This window comes from Panthera onca, chromosome C1 (genome assembly GCF_046562875.1).
Source record: "Panthera onca isolate mPanOnc1 chromosome C1, mPanOnc1 haplotype 2, whole genome shotgun sequence".
Taxonomy (NCBI): Eukaryota; Metazoa; Chordata; class Mammalia; order Carnivora; family Felidae; genus Panthera; species Panthera onca.
Genome location: NC_138346.1, coordinates 27,070,330 through 27,095,891, shown reverse-complemented (window position 1 = coordinate 27,095,891; position 25,562 = coordinate 27,070,330). Strand labels below are relative to the sequence as shown.

The following is a 25,562-nucleotide window of genomic DNA, read 5'->3' as shown; positions in this document are numbered from 1 at the left end:
AAGAGAAGAACCATATGATCCTGTCAATCGATGCAGAAAAGGCCTTTGACAAAATCCAGCACCCTTTCTTAATAAAAACCCTTGAGAAAGTCGGGATAGAAGGAACATACTTAAACATCATAAAGGCCATTTATGAAAAGCCCACAGCTAACATCATCCTCAACGGGGAAAAACTGAGAGCTTTTTCCCTGAGATGAGGAACACGACAGGGATGCCCACTGTCACCGCTGTTGTTTAATATAGTGCTGGAAGTTCTAGCATCAGCAATCAGACAACAAAAGGAAATCAAAGGCATCAAAATTGGCAAAGATGAAGTCAAGCTTTCGCTTTTTGCAGATGACATGATATTATACATGGAAAATCCGATAGACTCCACCAAAAGTCTGCTAGAACTGATACATGAATTCAGCAAAGTTGCAGGATACAAAATCAATGTGCAGAAATCAGTTGCATTCTTATACACTAACAATGAAGCAACAGAAAGACAAATGAAGAAACTGATCCCATTCACAATTGCACCAAGAAGCATAAAATACCTAGGAATAAATCTAACCAAAGATGTAAAAGATCTGTATGCTGAAAACTATAGAAAGCTTATGCAGGTAATTGAAGAAGATATAAAGAAATGGAAAGACATTCCCTGCTCATGGATTGGAAGAATAAATATTGTCAAAATGTCAATACTACCCAAAGCTATCTACACATTCAATGCAATCCCAATCAAAATTGCACCAGCATTCTTCTCGAAACTAGAACAAGCAATCCTAAAATTCATATGGAACCACAAAAGGCCCCGAATAGCCAAAGTAATTTTGAAGAAGAAGACCAAAGCAGGAGGCATCACAATCCCAGACTTTAGCCTCTACTACAAAGCTGTCATCATCAAGTCAGCATGGTATTGGCATAAAAACAGACACATAGACCAATGGAATAGAATAGAAACCCCAGAACTAGACCCACAAACGTATGGCCAACTCATCTTTGACAAAGCAGGAAAGAACATCCAATGGAAAAAAGACAGTCTCTTTAACAAATGGTGCTGGGAGAACTGGACAGCAACATGCAGAAGGTTGAAACTAGACCACTTTCTCACACCATTCACAAAAATAAACTCAAAATGGATAAAGGACCTGAATGTGAGACAGGAAACCATCAAAACCTTAGAGGAGAAAGCAGGAAAAGACCTCTCTGACCTCAGCCGTAGCAATCTCTTACTCGGCACATCCCCAAAGGCAAGGGAATTAAAAGCAAAAGTGAATTACTGGGACCTTATGAAGATAAAAAGCTTCTGCACAGCAAAGGAAACAACCAACAAAACTAAAAGGCAACCAACGGAATGGGAAAAGATATTTGCAAATGACACATCCGACAAAGGGCTAGTATCCAAAATCTATAAAGAGCTCATCAAACTCCACACCCGAAAAACAAATAACCCAGTGAAGAAATGGGCAGAAAACATGAATAGACACTTCTCTAAAGAAGACATCCGGATGGCCAACAGGCACATGAAAAGATGTTCAACGTCGCTCCTTATCAGGGAAATACAAATCAAAACCACACTCAGATATCACCTCACGCCAGTCAGAGTGGCCAAAATGAAGAAATCAGGAGACTATAGATGCTGGAGAGGATGTGGAGAAACAGGAACCCTCTTGCACTGTTGGTGGGAATGCAAATTGGTGCAGCCGCTCTGGAAAGCAGTGTGGAGGTTCCTCAGAAAATTAAAAATAGACCTACCCTATGACCCAGCAATAGCACTGCTAGGAATTTATCCAAGGGATACAGGAGTACTGATGCATAGGGGCACCTGTACCCCAATGTTTATAGCGGCACTCTCAACAATAGCCAAATTATGGAAAGAGCCTAAATGTCCATCAACTGATGAATGGATAAAGAAATTGTGGTTTATATACACAATGGAATACTACGTGGCAATGAGAAAAAATGAAATATGGCCTTTTGTAGCAACATGGATGGAACTGGAGAGTGTGATGCTAAGTGAAATAAGCCATACAGAGAAAGACAGATACCATATGGTTTCACTCTTATGTGGATCCTGAGAAACATAACAGAAACCCATGGGGGAGGGGAAGGGAAAAAAAAAAAAAAAAAAAAGAGGTTAGAGTGGGAGAGAGCCAAAGCATAAGAGACTGTTAAAAACTGAGAACAAACTGAGGGTTGATGGGGGGTGGGAGGGAGGGCAGGGTGGGTGATGGGTATTGAGGAGGGCACCTTTTGGGATGAGCACTGGGTGTTGTATGGAAACCAATTTGACAGTAAATTTCATATATTAAAAAATAAAAAATAAATAAAAAATAAATAAAAAAAAAAAAAAGAAATTTTGGTAGTCCATGAAAGCTTGAGTCCAAACTCAAAACTAGGTCTTCGAGCTAAATAGTTCATGCTCTTATGAATCCATCCTTCCACCTCTCTTTTTTTAAGTATATGGAGCTAATGAGATAGAAAATAATATGTATAGAATAATGTATGTGCAGTAGCTTTATTTTCCAATTTTCAAAATAATCAGCTCAATTGTGTTCATGGAAGACAGAACATTTATTATTAACTTATCTATAAGCTCAGAGTGTTGCTAAGCAAGCAGTCATGTCTACTTCATTGTTAATATAATAATAGGCAATGGCTATAGTTTTTCTAAAAACATTTGATCATCAGGGGAATAAGTTTTCAGTACTGACTGCACATGAGAATCTCTGGGGAGCCATTAAAAATTCATGTGCCCAGGCCTGAACTCAAGCCAATTAGGTCATAATTGCTGAAGGTTAGGCCCAGACATTGGTATATTTTAAATGCTTCCCAAGAATTCTGAACTCTTATTTATACTGGGTTTTAAAGTTGTTTGGTAGGAATAATGGGTTTATACCAATTCATGCTGTGTGTCTTTTTTTAACTCTCCTTATGAACAGTGGCACACATTTGAAGTTGTCTGGCCAGAACCGTTTATCTCAATCCTGAAAAATGGAACAGAAAATACTGGCTGATCTAAGTGGTGACTTAGAGATCCTATACTCTACGTCAGTGGTCCTCAAATTTTAGAATGTATCATAATTACCTACAAGGCTTATCAAAACCCACATCACTAGGTCTTATCTTCTATGTTTCTGATGTAGTATGAACCTGAGAATTTGTACTTATAACAGTTTCCCAGTTGATCCTGATGCTGCTGGTCCAGGAACAAGCCAACCAAGCAGAAAGACGCAAGCGATATGTTGTCTTTTGCTTTGTTTCTTTCACTCTTTCAATGCATTGTGGAAATGTCACCCATCTCTATCGGATGATACTCAGTGACTTTCTGAGTCTCTTCTTCCTGGAACATTCCTGTGATTTACTGTAGATTGTAGAGCCCTTTGGGAAGCAAACTATCACTTTTCCTTTGCCCTGTGCCTAACCCTTAACCTCTCATCCTCATAGTTCAAGAGCCGTAAAGAAGACCGAGAGAGGAAAGGCTCCATCCCATTCCACCACACAGGAAAGAGGAGGCCTCGAAGAATGGGAGTGCCATTCCTGCTTCACGAAGACCACTTGGATGTGTTCCCCACCCGAAGCACGTTCTCCTTCGGAAGTTTCCCTGGGCTTGGAGAAGATAGGCGGGGCATTGAAAAAGGAGGCTGGCAAACCACCATTTTAGGTGACCACAAGGACTTTCCAAAGTAGGGCAGAGCTTGAGTGACCTGTTTAGAAATCTGGATCTAGGGCTCCCGGGCAAATCTGCATCTTTCTTGAACAGTTTAGTCAAGAAATGTGGGCCCAGATGCTAGCTTCCTAGTACCAAAGGAATGCAGGTAATTTAATTAAATATGGAAAAACCCTGTATAATTAGGTAATGGCCCTATTTCTTACATACTCTAGATGTGGAAATATGGCCTTAAAGGGTCTTGTGCATTAACTTCATTGTGAATCCAAAGGCAGACTTTAATTTGGATATTAGAAAAGGGAAATGTAAAGAAAAGAAAAAGATTCTTTTTTCTTTCTGAATGACATATTCAGAAAGCCAGCTCAAAATCAGGAGCCAGAAGCTAGCTGGAACTCCACATATGGTTTCTGACATTTGGCTTAGATTGGGGCTGATCTTATGACAGGCAGCTTCATCAATCATCTTGACCCTGACTATCCCCAGGACTAGTTTCATTCCTACTATCTGACTGTGCCTCATACACTTCCCAATGTCCCTTTACTCTCACTGCCATCCTTTGGTAAAACAACATCTTGGCAGAGAATCTTCCATTTTCAAACCCTCTTGTGGTGCTCTTGTCCATCTCAGGGAAATTTACCCGGCGGGGCAGTTCGGATGCAGCCACGGAGATGGAGAGCCTGAGTGCCAGGCACTCACACTCCCATCACACCCTGGTGAGTGACCAGCCAGATCACTCCAACAGCCATGGAGAAAACACTGTCAAGGAAGGTGGGTCGGAAGGCGCACCTGCAGGCGGGAGTTCAGGTTCCTTTTCCTGTTTCCTGTTTTTACTCCATGTTTCATTTTCATTGTAATCTGGTTCCTTACACTTTTTGAAAATTTGCATTCATGTATTACATTGCTTGGTAATTTACTAGTGAGCTGTTGTTAGGATTTCCTTAGTAACAAAGCTACTTGATGGCATACTGCAAACACCATGCGTCTCAGAGGGAAAGCAAGCCATGCAAATTTGTTTTCAAAAGGTCATAGACTCACAGGGCTAGAAGAGACTTGGAAGACAATTATATGCATTACTTGGACACCCTGTATGATGTCCCTCTAAAGGACTTGTCCACTTTCAATGTGAAGAAAGTCACTGCCTTCCAGGGCCACCGATTCCTTCCTCAGACAGCTACGATTTTAAATAAGTGCCTTATGTGCTTTGTGTGGAGAAAACATGTGTGTCTGGGTGGAATCTAAAATGGGTTCTTAATCCGTACTCTTAACCTATGAGCATAATTTGAGCTCTCTTTTCCCAGGAGTATATTTCAAGTATTTGATGATACCAGTTAGTTACCACCACAAATTTATGTTCTATTACTTGTAAGCAAAACAAAAAAAAAATCCTTCTTATTTGTTGCTTAAATATGCTAGATAAAACCAAATATTTTACCAGCCACAAACTTGGGGAGAAATACTTCAACTCAACTAGTTTAACTTTATCAGTAGGATCTGCCATTTAATAGTGGGCAAAATCCACCTGTTAAACAAAAGTTAAATTCTAGCCTGAGTCTTAAGGAAGCCAGTTGGAAGTCATATTTTCTATAACCTTCATTCAGATATTACATGGCCTTAACACTTGAGGCAATTCCATGAGAATTGAGAATAGCTTTGAGACTATAAGTCAAATATCTACAAAAGCATCAGCTGTGATTGTTGTCATGATAATATAACTGTCTGACATGATAGTGTGGCAAGTTAATATGGGGAAAACTAAGACATTGCTTTCTTTTTATTAGTGCAATCCCAGATCTCCACTATTACAGTTGCAACCTTCAATACCACATTGGCATCATTCAACGTAGGCTATGCAGACTTTTTCAGTGAGCATATGAGGAAGCTCTGCAACCAGGTGCCTATCCCAGAGATGCCACATGAACCCTTGGCATGTGCAAACCTGCCTCGAAGCCTCACAGACTCCTGCATAAACTACAGCTACTTAGAGGACACGGAACATATCGATGGGACCAATAACTTTGTCCACAAGAATGGCATGCTTGATCTTTCTGTAAGAAGAAAGAATTTTTCTTACCAAAGCTTGGAAGATAATGGCTCTTTAATCCAGTTTTTATAATGCTGGGTAAAATGGGTATATAGATTCTTAGAAATGTTGAATCTTAAAATGAAAAAGCTACCCATATACAAAATTTCACAAATATGTCAACCATCATAGATGTATCTTTCCCCTTTTTTTCCAAGAATTACATTAGGTGTGATCTGATCTCAGAAGATTTTTATAATCCAAAAGAATTAGCAAATCCTGAATATGTATATATAAATATACATGTGTGTGTGCTAAGTCCTTTATAAAAAGTTCTCAGTTTATTTTATTATATAAGCAACATGATTCCAAACCTCCCACATAGCAAGGGAAAATGAATAGAAGTCCATTAAAAGATTTAAACTTGCATTCTCAGGAATGCCTGTCTTGATTATAGTTATTACCAAATGAAAGGGTTGTTATACTTTACAATTATATTTCACAAAATGTTTTATTTCACATTAGGGAACTGGGTCAGCAAATAATTTAAAATATTAAAATCAATGAAAGGACATAATTTAAACATGCAAATATTTTGCATTTAAAATTGAAGTGTAAATAATGATACAATTGTGAATACATAAATGTTCCCCTATTATGGAGATATGGAAATTGTTGTTCTTTATCCACTATTGACATAAAGTGAAAGGCAGAGGATTAAAGCACTTTGGTGTAAAAAATCAGTTGAGCAAGTTTCCATTTGGACAAAAAATGTCTGCCCCATTAATCACTGTTTTTAAGTACCCCTATTAACTGTCTGTATGATGGCAAGTTTTGGAATACTTAATGTGAGATAATACAGACATTTTTTTCACACGGACATTTTTAATTCTTTGGGTGACTTGTACTTTACGTTAAAAACGTACACAAGGTCCCAATACAATGTAGATAGGAACATCTGAGAATTAACTGAATTATTTATGCTTCAGTGCTTAGAACAGCCTAAAGAAAATGATTAAACAGAATAACCAAATCTGTGTACGAAGGTGTAGGTAGCTCATGTAAATTAATCATCCTCTGTTTATCTTTGTCTTCCCCCCAGGTTGTTCTGAAGGCTGTTTATCTTGTCCTTAACCATGACATCAGTTCTCGTATCTGTGATGTGGCACTAAACATTGTGGAATGCTTGCTTCAGCTTGGTGTGGTGCCTTGTGTAGAAAAGAACAGAAAGAAGAGTGAAAACAAGGAAAATGAGGCTATGGAAAAAAGAGCAAGTGAGGGAACTTTCCAGTTCAAAGGAGTATCTGGAAGTTCACCCTGTGGATTCGGAGGCCCTTCGGTTAGTGGAGCTGGAGATGGTGGAGGAGAAGAAGGAGGAGGTGGAGGTGGAAGAGGTGATGGAGGTGATGGAGGTGATGGAGGAGGAGGTGGAGGAGGTGGAGGTGGACCTTATGAGAAGAATGAGAAGAATCAAGAGAAGGTATGAATGAACCACCTTCTGTGTTCTCATGAAATGTTGCCCCTAATTTCTTTCCAGTGCCTGCTTGCCAGCAATTAGTTGACTCAATCACAATTAGTCACTAAAACAAGAAAGTCACTAAAACTAGAAATCTCTTCATTGAGTTTTCACCAGGCATTAGTAGAAACAGTTACATGAAACTATTCTCAGTTCAAAACTGTATTGTCAATTCAAAGACCAATTCAAGCAGTGTTAGAGCTAATTCCCTGGTCATGTCATTTCTGCAAGAGAGTATCTACATTACCATAATTCTCAGTCTGCCACCAACGATTGTCTCTTTCTAGTTTTTCAGGGTCTGACCTAATTGAGCAATGTTTTCTTCTCAGACTACCATAGCAAAATATCACAGATTGGGCAGATTAAACAAAAGAAGTTTACTTCTCATACTTCTGGAGGCTAGGAACTCCAAGATGAAGGTGCTAACAAGGTTTCTGAAGCTTTTTTCTTGGATTGTAGGTGGTTGCTGTCTTGTTATGTGCTCACATAGCCCCTTTTTACTGTATTCTCTCTCTCTCTCTTTCACACACACACACACACACACACACACACACACACACACACCACCCACAGAGAGGGAGAGAGAGTGACTCCTCTGTTGTCTCTTTTTATAGGGCACTGATCTTGGGGTGCCTAGATGGTTCAGGCAGTTGAGTGGCCAACTTCATTTCAGCTCAGGTCATGATTCCAGGGTTGTAGGATTGAGCCCTGTGTCAGACTCTGTGCTGAGCATGGAGCCTGCTTGGGATTCTCTCTCTCTCTCTCTCTCTCTCTCCCTCTCTCTCTCTCTCTCTCTCTCTCTCTCTCTCTCTTTCTCTCTGCCTCTCTCCCCTGCTCAAGTGCTCTCTCTCTCTCTCTCTGTCTCTATCAAAAGTTTTTTTTAAATAAAAAAAAAAATAAGGGCACTTATCAGACCAGGGCCCCACTCTCATGATGTCCACATCTAATCCTAATTACCTCCCGAAGGCCATAATCAAATACCATCCTATTGGGAGACAGGGTTTCAACATACGAATTTGGGGGAAACACAAGCAGTATCATCTTTCCTCATGATGGTGTTTCTTCTCCTGATCTAAGGAACACATTTTGGGGCAGCCAATTTCCATCATGGTTGAGAAAGAAAGGGAAGAATTTTGTTCAGTTAATTGGTTGGTTTGTTGGTGTTGGTTTGAAAGACTAGCCTTGGTACTCTCATGTTTTACATCTTATGTTTTTAACTTTCTTATTATTGACTATCCCTGAATTTAATTCCCTTTGCTCTGGCAACACCTCCTTTATGATCTCTGCACTTAATGCCAAGAATTAGTTTTCTCCTTTAATTTGGGTTTTAAATAAGAATTACCATAGCTTAAAATCACATAACTTACAATGATTCCAGTATGAGGTTTTTGTTGGGAAATGCTGTCAACAAGTTGAAATCAACAAAACATTTGAATCTCTAACAGGCCACAATGTACATAGCAGGTTGTGTTTACAGGTGTAAGATGACATTGTTCGGAGTTCTACCATCTACACATTATCTAAACTATGAATTGTCCGTTTTTTTTCTTACAGTGTGTCAGGTTTTTACATCTGAAAAGGTGTTGCCGTGCTCCTTCCTCTTTTACACTTTCTTCTCCATCTCTTTCTAATCCTACTTGATACATTTTTAATGTGTATTTATCATGTGTGAAATTTTGATAGACTTTTATTAGTAAAGCTTAGATAGTCCAACTAAATTGAAGAAGGCTTTGTTATGTATCCTAAGAATTTCTGAATTTCATTATTAGTATTATATTTTTGTTTTTACTTCTAAAATTATATCCAATTAGTATCTTCATCTGATTTCTTATTATAGACCTGAAATTCTCTTGCAAATTTAAATCTAGTTATTATACTAGATACTAAATAATATAAATATTATTTCAACTTAAGTTATCACTCTTGATTAGATGGGATTTTTTGAAGTTAGATTATGTGGGCTCAAACAGCCATCAAAATATCAATGTTTTGTGGTTATGCAAAATAATATTCTTTATAGTAGAAAGAGTTTATAAAATAAAACTTAATTATAGGTCAAGTGCATATGTTTGTGATTCACAGAGGTCTGTTCTTCCCCAAATCCCTGTTATTTTTGGTGAAATCAGAATTTATCTAGTCTTGTACTCTAGTAATACCAGAAACATGGGGAATTGATTAATTCAGAAAGGAAGATCTAATTTCTATTTCTATATTTGCTACTAATACTGAGAGCCTGAAATGTATCTGTCCTGATTTCTGCCTATAGCTTGAAACATCTTTCTGAATGTCTGCTATAAGAGGAATCTAAATCCTAAGGACATCTGAAGGTCCAAAGAAAATCAAACCTGAATAGATACTTAAAAAGAGCTTTTGGAGCTAGAGATTTTTTTTAAGGAACATATAGTAATCTAAAAATGTATGTAAACCAATCTTCCAAATCAGGCCCTACCCAGGGTGAACTTTTCTGAGGCCAAGAGGGACTAAAATCCAGTGTAAGCTCTGCTCACTGAGCTCTTCACTCAAGGGCTGTATCTACTAAAAGGGCTCATCTTTTTCTGATTCATTTACCCAGAGGAACGCCTTTTCTAATTTGCACAAAGTTGTCTCAGAGGAAAGCAGTATCCCACACCTACAAATGATAAACATTTTTGTGCTATTATTGTGTGTCTTACATATTTTGACTCATGTTAGCCTCACAGCTGTATGATATAGGTATTATTATGATTCCCATTTTGTAGGGCTCAGAGTGGTTAAGTAGCTGGCCCAAGGTTATGGAGCTAAGATCTGAAGCGAAACTAAAACATTTCTGAATGTCATATATATATATATATATATATATATATATATATATATATATATATACACACACACACACACACACACACACACACGTACATACATACATACATATGTATAATATACGTATGTATAATATGTATAATATATATATTATGTAAATAAATGTTTACTGATAAGTCCAAGTCTTCCATTTGCAACCACCTGATCTATAGAATTCCCAGGAAACACACTAAGATATAGAGATGTGTGTACGGGAAGTTTCCTGGGATGTCTTCGCAGGATCAACATCTATGAAGTGTGAAATAAGCAGGATGAGGTAGAGGGAAAAGCTGAACTGTAATATAGTTGTAACAGAGAACTCAGCCCATCACACAGGAAACTCTAAGCAAGGACAGCTCTCCAAAGTAATCTCCAGATGGAGTAAGGGAGCCTACCTTTATACACCCTCATCCACCCACCCACCTTCATTATGCCTTTGACCAGCCATTAGAAGCAGGCTGCTACCAGGAAGAGCTTAAGCGAGGCAACTCTCTTTAGCTAAGAGCAATGTCTGGAGAAGAGCTCAGTGGAGAGCTGTCAGCCATTAACAGGCTCAGAGAATAAATATTCATTCCTGCAGAGGGCATCTCAGTACCACATCCACTACCTGAGCCTGTAGATTGAAAAAGAAGACCAACTGCATAACTTAAGGGAAGGAGAGTCTACCCTACCCAAATTATGGAATATGATGTCCAGATAACTCCACCTCTTTCACATCCTACCCACATTTGAGTACTTTCAACGTGTGACCCCAGCGTTTACATACCAGTCTGATCCACAATCAGAAAAGCCCTTCATAATCTACAGAGCAATGCTTATCCATTATCCATTATTTCCTTTGTTCTGCACAATAAATTGATGAAATAGAAAGGACAACTATTAGAAACCTTAGGGCTTTTTGGAAATAATCCACAGAAGTCCATTTTTTCTAGAAGCTATGTGCTCCACTAACAACAGGAATTAAATGGGCAAAAGAGAGGATGATGACAGTTATTATTCACCTCAGGAGGGCTTCCTATTTACCTTTGAATGAAGAAACAAGCTGAATGTTGACAAATTTTGTATTCTCACTTTGCTTAGGCATGAGTATTACAATATAGTAAACATATTATTTTGGAAAAATCCCTTAAAAATGCCAGAAGTTGCCATGTGATCTCAAAGCTCCAGACTTTGATCAGTTCCAGAAATTTAATAAGAATCCTTGCCTGGTGGTACTATCAGAAGCCTGCTGAAGAGGGTAGCTTCTGGGAAAATCTTTTTGTCTTTATCACTGATAGTCCCCTTTGTCTCTCTCTAGGTGGTTCTGATAGTCTGCCAAGGATACAGAAAGCATGTTTTCTAATCAAGAGGTCTACATTCATATCCTTTAGCACTAGAGGGTGATCAAAATGCACAGACATTTTCCTTTCTCTTAAATCATATTCTGAATTTTACAAAGATTAACTTGCTTGGTGAGCTCTTGACAATTCTGTCTTTCAAGTTGCACATGCTCACCATAAAACGTATAAAATTTGGTTTAACCACAAAATGGAATCTCAGTACCAAAAGGGCTTAGTGAGTAGGTGAACAGATGTCTTTTTTTCTTGTTTGTGGGTGCTAGGATGAAAGTACACCTGTAAGCAACCATAGGCTTGCTCTGACCATGCTCATCAAAATAGTGAAGTCTTTGGGATGTGCCTATGGTTGCGGAGAAGGACATCGAGGGCTCTCTGGAGATCGTCTGAGACACCAGGTATTCCGAGAGAATGTAAGAGAATTAAAGTAGATTCCATTTCCTCTCCCTCTTCCCTCTCTCCAATTTAGGAATGAGTCCTTTGACAATGAGGGTCAGTGTTCCCTGAAAAATATTATATTTCATAGAGGTGATTAATGCTGATTTGGATTGGGAAGATTCCCACAACATATCTCAAGACCTCTAAAACCCAGGCCTGGTAAGGCTTAATTGGGAAAACACTTCTGCCTTCTGCCTAGGGCAGGCCAACTCCCAGTTGGTGAAAGGGTGTATCATTGGAAAGTATGAATTAGAGTCTGAAAGACCTGTGCAAAGATAAATGCATTCAGCAAGTCTCTGATGGTCTGTGACAAATGACTTTTTAATCATCTGCCTGGGTACTATAGAAACATATTTTATATTAAAGAAAGGGGTCAAAGTTTAGGATTTAGTTTGTTATTCTTATATAGATAGGGAAAATGGCCCTTATTGGGACAAAACAGGACTATAAAAGTAGCCAGTCATGTTCTGGCTGCTTTGTTTCAGAATGAACCTTGACTCCTAAGTATTTAAGATCATGTCCCTTTGAACTGTGTGAAACTTGAAACTCTGCGCTTGGGCTTGCAAAGCATAATGCTGTCATGGAACATGGTCTTATTCCAGCTCATTTTCATTTGCCTCAGCTGATTGCGACTTTTCCCTTGACTCTTGAGCAATAACCCACCTCCATAGCAAGTCCAAGCTGAGACATTTGCCTCATGCATATGTTTGAATTGAAACCATAAGAAAATGCCATAAGAAAATAAGACTTTTATGCAAATTTGAGTCCAGGAAACCCTTTGGCATATTTTGGCAGAGTTTTAGGATCATGTCAAAATCTAATGCCAGCCCATTTTTTCTTGGTATTAGTTTTTGTCATGAAATGTTCACACAGTATTAGCATGCTGGGTATCTTTCTTAATATGTCATCCACCTATCTATCCATTCATCCATCCTTGTCTGTTTCTTTTATGTTCTATTACGTTGTTTTCTATTAACTTATTCTATTATATTCACAGTAATTAACTTCTAAATTATGAAACTTGGCAACTTTGACCAAGATCTAGATTTTGAGGTCCAAAATTTAAAAATCAAAATAATAATTAATAAGGCAATAGAAAGCTGACATTGCCCCCATCTTTGCACATGCATAAGTGATTTTTAATGTGTGGTTTTTAGTTCTATCGCAGTATGAATAAGTGCCTTCAAGGCTAAAACATTAACACTCCTCATACAGAAGACCAGTTCCATGAAACGAAACACTAAAAAATAGTAAGTGTCATGCTTGACTTGGAGGTACTAAACTGGCTCTGATGCCACAACCTGTCTTTCTAGACTTGAAGAAAATAGGAATAGTTGGATCAGAAGCCACTTGAGAGACCATTGTTGCTGCTCAGTCTACCATGCTTCCCTCACCGAGACTCCTGAACATTTCCTGTCAGGATGTCTAGACAGTTTTTTACCTGCCTTCTCAGCTTTGCTGACTTACATGGCAAATCTTCCATTATCTTGTAGCCCAGCTTAATACTCATTATAGGGATTATATTTGCCTAATTGTGCTCAGCAAACACATTGTCCAAGATATACAAATCTGAGAAATTATCCCTGGGAAAGTCTAATTAATTCAAGAAGCTAGGTCTTTACAAATTTCTAAAGCATTGAATTTTCAGAGGTTGCTTAACTTTTAAGATATTAAGAATATTTCTTACTTCTACCAGATCAGGGCCTCTATACTTTAAAAAAATTTTTTTTAATATTTATTTATTTCTGAGAGAGACAGAGACAGAGCATGAGCAGGGGAGGGGCAGAGAGAGAGGGAGACACGAAATCCAAAGCAGTCTCCAGGCTCTGAGCTGTCAGACACGGGACTGACACGGGACTCGAACTCATGAACCGTGAGATCATGACCTGAGCGAAAGTCGGACGCTCAACTGACTGAGCCACCCAGGTGCCCAAGGGCTTCTATACTTCTTAGAAAGAAAGAGAGAAAGAGAGAGAAAAAGAGAGAAAGAAAGAGAAAAAAAGAAAGAAAGAGAAAATTACTATAATGATATTCATCAAAATGCCTAATAATTCCAGCATGTGTCTTTTAGACTAACCATTCATTGGTTGTCCCAAAATATTGAAAGGGAATTCACTCTGGCAGTTTTATATCTCTTGGAGAAGAGATTCTTGAATATTCATTCAAAATCAAAATACTTAAGGTTTTGATTCCTGATTCTTGCTTAAACTTCTCATTGAACTCATTTAGACATTCTAATGGCCTCTAAACAGTACATCTGAAACTATGCTGTCATTGGAGTATTTTGTAGAGAAGACAGGATAATTTGTGCTTCAGGGCTTTCCAACCCAGGATTTTAAAGTGCTTCATATGTGTTGCAATCAAGATCTTCACATATTTTTATGGGGTAAAAATTAAGTACTACTTCATAAGGGAAATATTTTATGTAAATGCTTTGAAAACATAATTTTTCAGCAAGCAGCATTTATTTTATAAGAAGAAAAAATGAATTTGCCTGAGAACCAGCAAACAGCAATATCTCTGGAATAAAAACACCTAATTTCTCAATATTCTAGGACCTAATAAAGGCAAAATGAAAACAATTACCAGTCCACCTGACTTTGTGATATAGCCAGAGAGATTACCACAAGGTCATACCAAGTTTATTGCTAATTCAGCCTTTTATACTCTTTCTTTCCCTCTCAAATTTTTCCAGAAGCTTTCTCTGGGCCTTGATTTGTTAAAATAGTGATGTAACTTAAATTTTCTTCTGGGAATCCGTTAAGGGCCCATCTTATGTGTTTAAATTCTTAGGGACTGCTTTCTCTAATCTTACTTCCATGATTGTGCCTGGTTGTCCAAAGTTCTCCGTCCTCAATTAAGGTGGTTAACTTGGACAAAGTCCTTGACTTCTGTGAGCCTCAATTTCCTCCACTGTAATATGGGGATACTCATCAAATCACAGAGGTGTGAAAGTCAAATGTTATACAGTTACAAGCAAGAAACATGTTTTAAACAGCAAAGCACCACCCAAATGTGATTTTTCTCTCCATGATAGGACAAGGCTGGGAGGCTTCTAATGACCCTCGATACTATCAGTGCATTCTGTCTGTGGCCTTCTGCAGCCAATGGCTGTGACTTTACTTGCTCTGATGGAGAGGTTATTCCCGTTCTCTTTGCCAGATGGCAGAATCATTTACTGTATTGTCTGAAATATAGTTGTGAGTAGCAGGGTCTAGCCAGTGGTCACTTGGTTGTCATGTCTATAAAGCCAATTTCTGTTTAAATATCAAACTTTCACATTGAAATACAGACACATAAACACACTAGATGTGCCTTTATTTTATGCCTCCTTCATGCTTGAAGGGTCCTCCCTTCCTGGCCATATATGAGAACACTGGATACCCACTTCATATATCCCTCTCACCCTCTCCATTAAATCTACTTAAGTCCAAAATAGCTGAACATGGGAGTGGCACCCTTCCTCCCATTGCACAAAGCTTTGAGGTTTTCTAAACCTGGGTTACCAATTCTATAACCTGCCTAATTTTTATACTTGGAGCATTTTTCATTGAGATCTTAAAATCGTGATCTTGGCAAAAAGACTGAATTCCTCTGGCACCAGCATTAGACATTAGCCTTGGGTTTTACTTGGAGCAGCCCTTCTAAAAGTAAAGTCCCTCATACTGCTCAGCTTAGTCTCTGCCCCTTCCTTGCTCAGACAAGGGGGGCTTGCAGGGTTGGCCAGCACAAGCCAGCGGGGATGGACAGAAGCCTTTGCCTTCCGCAGGCTTCTGTCTCAGACTAATGGTATCCCCAGCTTAAGCTGGTACCTGTGACTTCTTCACTTTTCTTCCTTCATTACAGGCCCAGAACTGCCTCACTAAGCTATACAAGCTAGATAAGATGCAATTCCGACAAACCATGAGGGACTATGTGAACAAGGACTCTCTCAATAATGTAGTGGACTTCTTGCATGCTTTGCTAGGATTTTGTATGGAGCCAGTCACTGACAGTAAGTAAAGCTGTGCCATGTTCCAGGAGAGATCACTATGAGGTGAAGCAGGTAGTGTTTCTGAGGTACCCTGAATATGTGGGGATAGACTTTAGAGGAAAAGGTGTGTGTGTGTGTGTGTGTGTGTGTGAGAGAGAGAGAGAGAGAGAGAGTAATAGAGTATAAGCAAGAGAAGCTTGCACATTATCTTTGGTGACACATTTTCAGGGGTTTCTAAGGAGAACTTAACTCAGCAAAGGGCATTTTGTAAAGCTGTGGCGTCCCCACCATTAGCCCCTCAATCCATACACTATCACTCATGGCACTCCTCTCTTTCTCATACAATTTTCTGTTGTATGACCACTGAGGCAAAATCAAGGAACAAGGGAGTATATTCATTAGTTCAACAAATATGAAATGACTACCTACTATGTGCCAGGCAGAGTTCTTGAAAATTTTTTTTCACAAGATAAAACAGGAAAGAAAAGATATATAGAAACATAGTAGTAACATAATTTTGATATACTCATATACACATATATACTAAAATATTTTAAATAGGCAAATAGATATATAGATAATCCCACATACCATTTTAGAACTTGGTGTTTTGAGAAAACTCCACTGTAGAAACCTGTGGTATACGGGGACCAGTGAACATCAATTGCACTCATAATAGACATAACACCTTCAATACCACTTGGGTGTAATCACAGTAATGAAATGAAAGTGATGTATGAAGACTGAGGTGAGTAAAATACACATTTTAATTAGAGCCTGGGAAGAAATAACTTCTTCATGTGGATGTTTATGGTTTATATAATACATGTGTGATAGTTGATTAATTTATAATGAAGATCTATTTGATGAATTTGGGAGCAGTTTCCCTATCTTTATTGTTTGGCGTTCACATTTAAAACAATATTGTTCCTCTATAGAGCCCCTAAAACAATGTACATTATCAGAGTTGTTTTAAGCTGAGCACATTACAAATTTTAGAAAATAATTAAATGAGAAGAGAGATTCCTGAGTACAAACTATTTTCTCTTTTTTAAGCCATTTGAGATAGAAACTACAAGCAGAGACTGAGAGATTTCTTTCTATAATGTAAAGTCTAGGGCTAATCCCCGGCCAGTTGGCACAGACAGTGAGAGGTTATAATAAAGTGACAAATCCCCCGTGGGACCCTTGAGAGACAGAAGTAGCTCCCAGTGAATCAGCCAGCCAAACACATAGGTCCCTATCTGATCAGTGTCAAGGCTACATAAATCCTGACTGTACAGTCCACAGATGGTTCACAGTCATTAAGAATCTTCTGGCAAGTCTCCAGAATAGCTAATGTGTCCCCTAAGAAATGTTGCCTGGATATGTTAAAAAGTGGCATAAAGTGCCATGGGAGGGTGATGGCCTCAGTTCACTGGCATTTCACATTTCAGTGAGTTATAAGGAAGTGGCTGTAAGAGAGGTGGTAGGTTTTCCCTCTTGGTATGGCAAGTCTGTGGAGGCAAGAAGCTGCTAGATGTTCTATGCAGCTCGTGGCAGGACTCAGTGTCCTTTTTATTACCAGTGCTAGTGTGAATCCCCCTCAGGGCCCTTTCCCACCTTTTCGTCCCCCTGGCCAGCTCATGGGGTTGGCCCCCCCTCACTTACTTCTGAAAGACTGAACAATTTCCACTGGGAAGCCAGCATTCCTCACCACCAAAAGGGCTGAATCAAATAAATTCTCTCTTCAATGAGGGATTCTTATTTTTTAAGTGATCACCTATTTAAAAACTAGGTCTGAACATCTTTCTTAGGGTCAACAGTTGATTCTCCCTTTTTGCTAAGACTTATCAATATAAACATTCCACAACACGAGGGACTATATCATGGTAAAGACTCTGAGGAAGTCTGTGAGTTGTTTATCTCCAAGTCTCCAAGGTGTATCTTTAGTCCGTTTCTGAATTTTGTGTAGCCCTTCACTAATTCCTGGGTGCCAAATACTTCGTTACTTCTTTAACCTGTGTAGCTTAATGAAAACATTGCCTTGAATTAGTGCCTTTGTATTCCAGACAAGGCTGGGTTTGGAAATAACTTCACCACGGTGGACAACAAATCCACAGCCCAAAACGTGGAAGGCATCATCGTCAGCGCCATGTTTAAATCCCTTATCACCCGTTGCGCTTCAACTACACATGAATTGCACAGCCCTGAGAATCTGGTGAGAAGTTCACCTCTTCTTCCCACAGGAGTTCTTGGTCTCTGATCTAAGAAATGTTCTCAGTCATGGCCATGAGATAGACAAGTTAAAGTCTAAAAGTCTTCACCTTAAAGTTAAAAATCTCTGTTTTCCCAAAGTGACCAGTAGCTCATGGTGGAGCCTCGATGACACATTTCTCCTCGTTGTTATTCATTATTCTACTTGAAAATTGACGTATCTTCCTCTTCTACCTCATCAGCTCTGTGGTGATTGCTGAGATAGTTGCAAGGTACTTTGAACCCGTAAAAAGAAAGAGGGGCTGGAGCACAGCTTATTAACTCATGAAATATTAAATGATACTACACCAAGCATTTTCTTGAAACCACACTTACTTTAAAAATTAAATATGCTGCTGGAACTAGTTTTGTTTTCTTTTATTGAATTTTTCAGGTACTCCTCATAAATGACTGTGTTAATTAAACCACTGAAGCCGCAAGTAGTATGGAGAGAGAAGCAGGTTATAACAAGTTAGTGCTTAATTGTGGTTTGGGGTATGAGAAGTAGATTAAGGCTGATGAATCTGACATGACTAGATGAATTCATTTCTCTCTGGGGAGTAAAGGAACATTTCTCTATCTTACCAATCTGTTACATATTGTGACTTCTATGTAGAAATCAGCCCATTTATACATATTGACACTATCTGCTAATCTACCTAAATCAAGGAAATCATTTTAAGCTATTGAAACTATTCACATCACTTTGGGTAAACAAACTAAAATCCCAAACCTAAGGCAATTTAATTTTGCTGACTGTCAAAGCCACCTCAGCAAAGTTTTTGGAGCTTGAGAAAAACATGGGCCCCATCCATGCATTTAATTTGGTCATGGCAAGAAGTAATTTGGCAAGTTGATTATAATATGTGTGAGTACTTGTTATACATTTTAGTTTGCAAAATCATGTATAGAAGAAATAACTGTATTTCTTAACTTTCTTTAAATCATCTTAGTTTTGACTTTGAACTCTCATTTCAGAATGGCTGAAAGTTGAACCCCAGTCATTCTTGGGTTTCCTTACTTCATAGAGTGGTGCAAAGATCCCAAGTCTTTGATAGGACCTAGGACCTGGGGAGCTCCATGGGTCTCAATCATCAATTCATACCTGTTATTTCACATACTGCTCTCTGCTGCATGCTTAGGGCTGGGCATTCTAGTTAATTTAGAACCCTGGTTTTGGGGGTCTGTCCCTTTTATGGAAGAGCTACCAAAGTATACAGTGAAGGCACAGGGTCTTTCTGACCCTAGAACCGAAAAAACACCCTTTCCATCTTTTCCCCAGTTACTGCTCCTTCTGATGTTTTAAGGGTCATGGGCATGATTGTCCCATTGGGCCTTAGGTTTTTAAACCAAAGCTATCAAGTAAGTGTTTAAGTGGTTTTGTTTAGGCTTCTGTGTTCTGCTTTGCCATGAACCTTTCCTAAGGCAAAGAATACAGTAACTACCTTCTTGAAGAGAAAGGAGGAAATGCTGATAAAAGCTTAATATCTCAAGAAAAAGGTCCTGTATATATTTTTCAATATGGATTCATCAATGTACTGGTTTTAATAGCCCTACATCACCTGTAGTTCATAGTCAGGTTCATGTACAAATGAACTTCAACATACACATTTTTTAAATATGTCAAGCAAAATAAATTGTCCTTGAATATCAGGCTCTGTTAGAAGTGTCTAGATGACTTAGCATACTTTATCACAGTGATGTAGAAAAATTGGAGAAGCTGAATAAGGACTGAAATCCCTAGTCTAAACGAATTTCTGATTGCCTTTTTTTTGCAGGCATCTCTTCAGAAGTCCCAATTAAGAGAGAAAATTAAAGCTTGGGAATCCAGTGGTTTAAAGTATAAATTGATGTCTTTCTAATGATACAACCAACTTTCTGAATATGAAGCATGGTAACCATCCTTTATCGTACTAAGGATGACAGGCAAAGTTCTTGATAATGTTGCTGTAGGAACAATGGAGAGATAGTGTACCATCGGTTTCATTGTTGTAAATTGTCTTCCTTTTATGATTCCAATGCTGACCTAAGTCTAAGGAATTAGCTTCTCCCACTCTTCCTGTGAAAACCACTTAATCACACGACTTTCCCCAAACCTTCCTTCTTGCATCCACACAGGGGCTGTATTGTGATATCCGTCAGCTGGTCCAATTTATCAAAGAGGCTCATGGGAATGTCTTCAGGAGAGTGGCCCTCAGCGCTTTGCTTGACAGTGCTGAGAAGTTGGCACCAGGGAAAAAGCTGGAGGAGAATGAATCTGAATCTAAGACTGCAGGCAGTAAAAGGTTGGAAGCTTGAGCTATATATAAACATTAGTGTTTGCCTTCTGTCACTGGAATGTAATCTTCTGTTGTACTGTCCATGTGGTTCATAGCGTGGTGTATAACTAGTGCAGGCATGGTGGAACTATCTTGAATAAATGGCATCACTGGTGATAGTCCAGCTGCAGCTTTGAAAAGGGAGGTGTTTACTGTCAAATAAACCCTACCTCTATATAAATCAAAGCTCAGTTGATTTCAGGCTTGCATACTCTTGATCTTTAATTCCCAGCTCTCACTAATATGGTGAAATGCTATCTGTGTGTCAGTCCTTTCCGAAGAAAATTTACATTTTTGTCCGGAGAGGAAAAGCAATTATTGATACCGTATCCTTCTGTTCAGTAAGTAATATTTTAAACATGGCAGAATAGGAATTGCTGAGCAGCCCTCTGTTGTTTTTCCTTCTGGTATGTATGTTTATTGTATGCCTATTCTATAAAATACGCCACTTATCAAGATTAAAAGAAACTCCTAAATTTACAATCTTGTTTGTAGTTAATGACTCTGTTCGCGATGATGGTGGTATACTTAGGCAATAAGGCTCTAGGTCATGAATGAAATGGTAGGATATAAGTTTCATACGATATAGTCTCATGATGACAGGGTTTGAAAGCAATACACATTGTCTATATGGGAGTGTTCAGCTTTGTGAAGTATATGAGGCATTGAGGAGTGGTGTCCTGCTCTGTTGTGATTGGTGGAATGCACCATTTGCATAGGTCAGAGGCGGGGAGCATTGTGGAGAAAGGCCAGGTGTCCTCTGCCCCTGAGGAATGTCGCAGCTTCATGTCTGGTCGCCCCTCACAGACTCCAGAGCAGTAAGTAGCATTGATTTTTGTCTCTAGTGCAGTTGGCTGAGCAATTCCTGCTGCAAGAAATCATCTTCTTTGAACTTTGCCTTGCTTCTGACCTTTACTTTTCATTCCCAAAGCCACTAATCTCTACAGACCCAAATCACAAATAACCAGCCTCAGGCCTACAGGAAGCTTCCTTAACTGCGTTTCCCTTTCCCAGTCTCTATCCCACTTCTGCTTTTCTTGCACACTCCTGCAGATAAATCATGAAAAATACTGTGCCTGTCAGGTGGGGTGGGGATGTCATCTACTTTCTTGCTTAAAATCACTTATAACTTTTTTAATGTTTATTTATATATTTTTGAGAGAGAGAGAGCATGTGAGAGCAGTGGAGGGGTAGAATGAGGGGGAGAAAGAATCCCAGGTAGGCTCTGTGCTGACAGCACATAGAGCTTGAACCCACAAACCTTGATGTCATGCCTCAGCCGATATCAAGAGTCAGACATTTAACCAAATGCCCGCTTATAACTTTTTTCATTTAAATGTATTAATGGCTGTCAATGTGCTCAATGAAGCCTTTCCAAAAATAAGTAAGATAAACTTCTCTTGCGCCCAGATTTAGCTGAAACATAGACTGTACTCCATTTCACCTTGGTCTTCTCCCAAGATCCATTCCAATGTTCTCTGAAATCAATCAGTTTATCTCCACTTTTTATAATGGCAAAGTCAAAAGCATCTTAAAATTAGTGCCCCCAGAAAATGTGAGAATTACTGTAGACACTAATACAGCCTAGTTCTATGCAAGACCCATTTGTATTTATTCTTCTTTTGAGAACTATTTACTCACAAATGGTATGATCAATATTTAAAACACAAACATCACTTAAGGTATGCCATTTTACTTCCACAAACTCTGGTTTACTGTGAAATTATTATCCTACCAGAAATTCTACAGGGTATTCTAGATTTTATGGTATACCTTCTTTATAATCAAGGAAATCACCATCATCAAATAGAACCTTGGTAATTCACAACAAGCAAAGAAAACCTTCAAAGAACAAAAGCCTGCATAGCTTTTGCAGCCCTTCAAAATCTTAGACGCTGCCCCTAAATGGCTGGAGGAAAGTAAAGAGAAGTAAGTTAACTCCCTGAGTCTAGGGACCATATGAGTTTTTGCTTACCATTATAACTTCAATGCTTAGACAGAGCTTGGCCCCCCCAGTGAACACTTCATATCTATTTCATAAACAAATGAATGAATGACAGTCAATCAATGAAAGGATAAAATTGTCAAATTATCATTAAGCTTTTGTTTTCTTTAACTTCCTTTCTTAAATGTGAGGTTTAAGGAAGTCTTTAAGGACATAGTAAAAATTCAAACATAAGCCCTAAGGGGAAAAATAATGTAAAAGGCAAAATTCTGCAGCTGAATAGCCATAAGACTAGTTAAAAGTCTTTACATACAGGGTATGAACAAAAACATCAATAAATAAAAGGAGAAAGAGGGGCACCTGGGTGACTTGCTTAAGTATTGATTTCTGCTCAGGTCATGATCTCATGGTTTGTGAGTTCGAGCCCCATGTCAGGCTCTCTGCTCTCAGCACAGAGCCTGCTTCAGATCCTCTCTCATTCTCTCTCTACACCTCCCCCACTCATGCTCCTCTCTCTCTCTCTCTCTCTCTCTCTCAAAAATAAATAAACATTAAAAAAAAAAGAAAGGGCTTTTTTCCCTCAAAGTAGCACTAGCAACTATTAAGCTAATATGTTCAATGAGAATGATCTAATAAGTAAATTGGATTTTAAAAATAAAACCATCTATCTTCATAGGTGATTTTGTTTTCTAGATTGCAAAATACTCTCTTTCTTCAGTGTTCTGTAAACACTGCCTAATATCTCAGCATTTAGCATGGGTCTGTTCTTTCCTCTTGAATGAAGACACATGTTTTAATATCCTTCCACATAAAAATTTCCATTTGGAGGGATGACATAGAATGTTAAATATAGAGCTTTTCCCTATTCTGAGCGGGCCCAGGAAATGAGCATGCCGAATATCCTCTGTTTAGCACCGGAGCAAAGTAGGTGGGTAATCCCGGCTCCTCCTTTATCCTCTCTCTCTCTCTCTCTCCTCTCTCTCTCTCTCTCCTCTCTCTCTCTCTCTCTCTCTCTCTCTCTCTCTCTCTCTCTCGCCCTTCCCTCCCCTTCCCACCTTTCTCTTCTCCTTCCTCCTTAAAAGTCACACTAACAGAGCCTATCACTGCCAATGCAATAGCCACCATTGCTTTCTTTCTCCCCTCTTAATCTCTACCAACTTAATGAGTGAAAATAGGGATCTCATTTCAACTGACCCTCCCCTCCCACCCCAATTCCTAGTGAGATTAACCTCTGAATATTATTGGCCACTTGTCTTCTTCCTCTTGTGGAATGCCCTAGTCAAAAATCCCTTCGGAGGTGTCCCCATTTGGCTTATTGAGTCAGGCCAATTTTTTTTTTTTTTACTTTTAAACCTCTCTTAGGGGCACCTGGGTGACTCAGACAGTTAAGCCTCCAACTGGGGCTCAGGTCACGATCTCATAATGGGTTCCAGCCCTGCGCCTGGAGCCTGCTTCAAGTTCTGGGTCTCCCTCTCTCTCAGCCCCTCCCCCACTCGCACTCTGTGCCTCTCTCTCAAAAATAAAATAAAACACTGAAAAAAAAATAAACCTTACTTAAGTTTCCTTGACAAGAAAACTTAATAATCTCATGATGAAAATAATTTAGTAAACAGATGTGGGATGATGCACCCCCTGGCTGTGGTTGCACTTCACTTATTCATTTATTTAAATATCTTTGGTTTATTTAGTGCCAAGAATTTTGCTATACTGGCATGAGGGTGGTGAATAAGATACAGTACTGTACAAGACTCTGGGAACTTCAAGACAAAGTAAAATATTTAGACATCATAAGTGCTTCTATTATGACTCACACCCGCAGATGAACACCTGCAATAATATTTGGTCTTTTTATTAAGGTTGAAAAAAATGGTTACCTCTATTTGACAGCTGAGACATGACTGTTTTCAAGAAGTGCTCAGAGTCAACTGTGGTCTCACTTTTTCCACTCCCACTCTGACTCATCCTAAATCCCAGCCCACCAAAGATCATCCTGCATGATTTGCCTAAATGTCATTGGCAGGAAGTTGAAAGAAATTTAAGGGAATTTCACATGTGTTGTCAGATGTTTAACTCTATCCTCGGCTTGCTTTCAGCGATGAACAAATGCAAGGGGGCAACCTGGGGCGGAAAGATTTCTGGCGCAAGATGTTCAAATCCCAGAGTGCAGCTAGTGACACCAGCAGCCAATCTGAGCAGGATACTTCAGAATGCACCACTGCCCATTCGGGGACCACCTCTGACCGTCGCGCCCGCTCACGGTCCCGCAGAATTTCCCTCCGGAAGAAGCTTAAACTCCCCATAGGTAAAAGTATGTCTGTATTTATTTATGGATTCTCTTATTCCCTGCCACGTCCTCAAATCAACTCATAATCAAAACAAAGCAATGCATGGTAGGGTAGAGAAAGGGAAAGGCTTCAAGTCACAAGGTTGAGGCTGGCTCATTTATTCATTCATTCATTCATTTTTTTTCGGCAGGTGTTCTCAGACCCCTACTATGTGCATTTATGATGTGCAAACACTATGCTAGGCATCAAGGATTAAATGGTGAACAAAATTAACACAGTGCCCAACTTTGCTGAACTTAAAATCTATCAGGGGTGACAGTCACTAAAGCAGATACAACTAAGCATAGTTGCAAACTGTGAATTTTATGAAGGAAATATACATTGTGCTATGAAAGCATGCAAGGAGATCTGACCTAAATTAGGAGGAGGAGGCAGAGATCAGAGAAAGCTTCCTGGAGGAAGAGAGATTAAGATCTTCAGAGTACTGGGGGAAGGAAGAAGGAGAGCACTCTAAATGGTAGCAATAGCATTTGTAAAATATTAGGAGGGAGGGAACTAGAAGAACTGAGATGAGAAGAGTGGCTGTATGACTATGACAGAGCAAGAGGGACTAGGGCATGTGGACCCTACGGGTCAGGTTGGCTCTTCATCCTATAGCCCTACATAGCCTAGGCGGGATGATGAACAAGGGAATACCACAAGCAGGCTAGCTTTTTCTGAAGGATCACTGCTTGGACAACATATTGGCGGGAGCCCAAGTGGTGAAGGGAGAGCAGATAGAAACCTACCTAGTAGTCCAGGTAGAGGTAATGGAAGCTTGGTCACATGGTGACCATGTACAGAGGAGTAGACGGATTTGAGAAACACTTAAGAGGTAAAATCAAGGGTGCCTGGGTGGCTCAGTCGGTTAAGCATCCAACTTTGGTTTAGGTCATGATCTGGGAGTCAAGCCCTGTGTCAGGCCTTGTGCTGACAGCTCACAGCCTGGAGCCTGCTTTAGATTCTGTG

The 25,562-nt window shown here is 39.2% G+C and overlaps 1 protein-coding gene across 12 annotated transcripts in view; it reads left to right on the top strand.

The window, feature by feature from the left end:
* UNC80 (unc-80 subunit of NALCN channel complex) overlaps window positions 1-25,562 on the top strand; it is a 230,940-nt gene that overhangs the window by 49,105 nt on the left and 156,273 nt on the right. For 5 of the 12 annotated variants that reach the window (XM_078450926.2, XM_078450931.2, XM_078450922.2 and 2 more), the window contains exons 10-19: window positions 3,430-3,646; window positions 4,280-4,456; window positions 5,431-5,699; window positions 6,775-7,152; window positions 11,627-11,773; window positions 15,645-15,792; window positions 17,823-17,971; window positions 20,125-20,291; window positions 21,044-21,142; window positions 24,363-24,577. In XM_078450926.2, the coding sequence (XP_078307052.1) occupies window positions 3,430-3,646; window positions 4,280-4,456; window positions 5,431-5,699; window positions 6,775-7,152; window positions 11,627-11,773; window positions 15,645-15,792; window positions 17,823-17,971; window positions 20,125-20,291; window positions 21,044-21,142; window positions 24,363-24,577 (1,966 nt within the window). The remainder of the gene's footprint in view (window positions 1-3,429; window positions 3,647-4,279; window positions 4,457-5,430; window positions 5,700-6,774; window positions 7,153-11,626; window positions 11,774-15,644; window positions 15,793-17,822; window positions 17,972-20,124; window positions 20,292-21,043; window positions 21,143-24,362; window positions 24,578-25,562) is intronic. The other 7 variants (XM_078450930.2, XM_078450929.2, XM_078450927.2 and 4 more) reach the window with 5 other exon arrangements.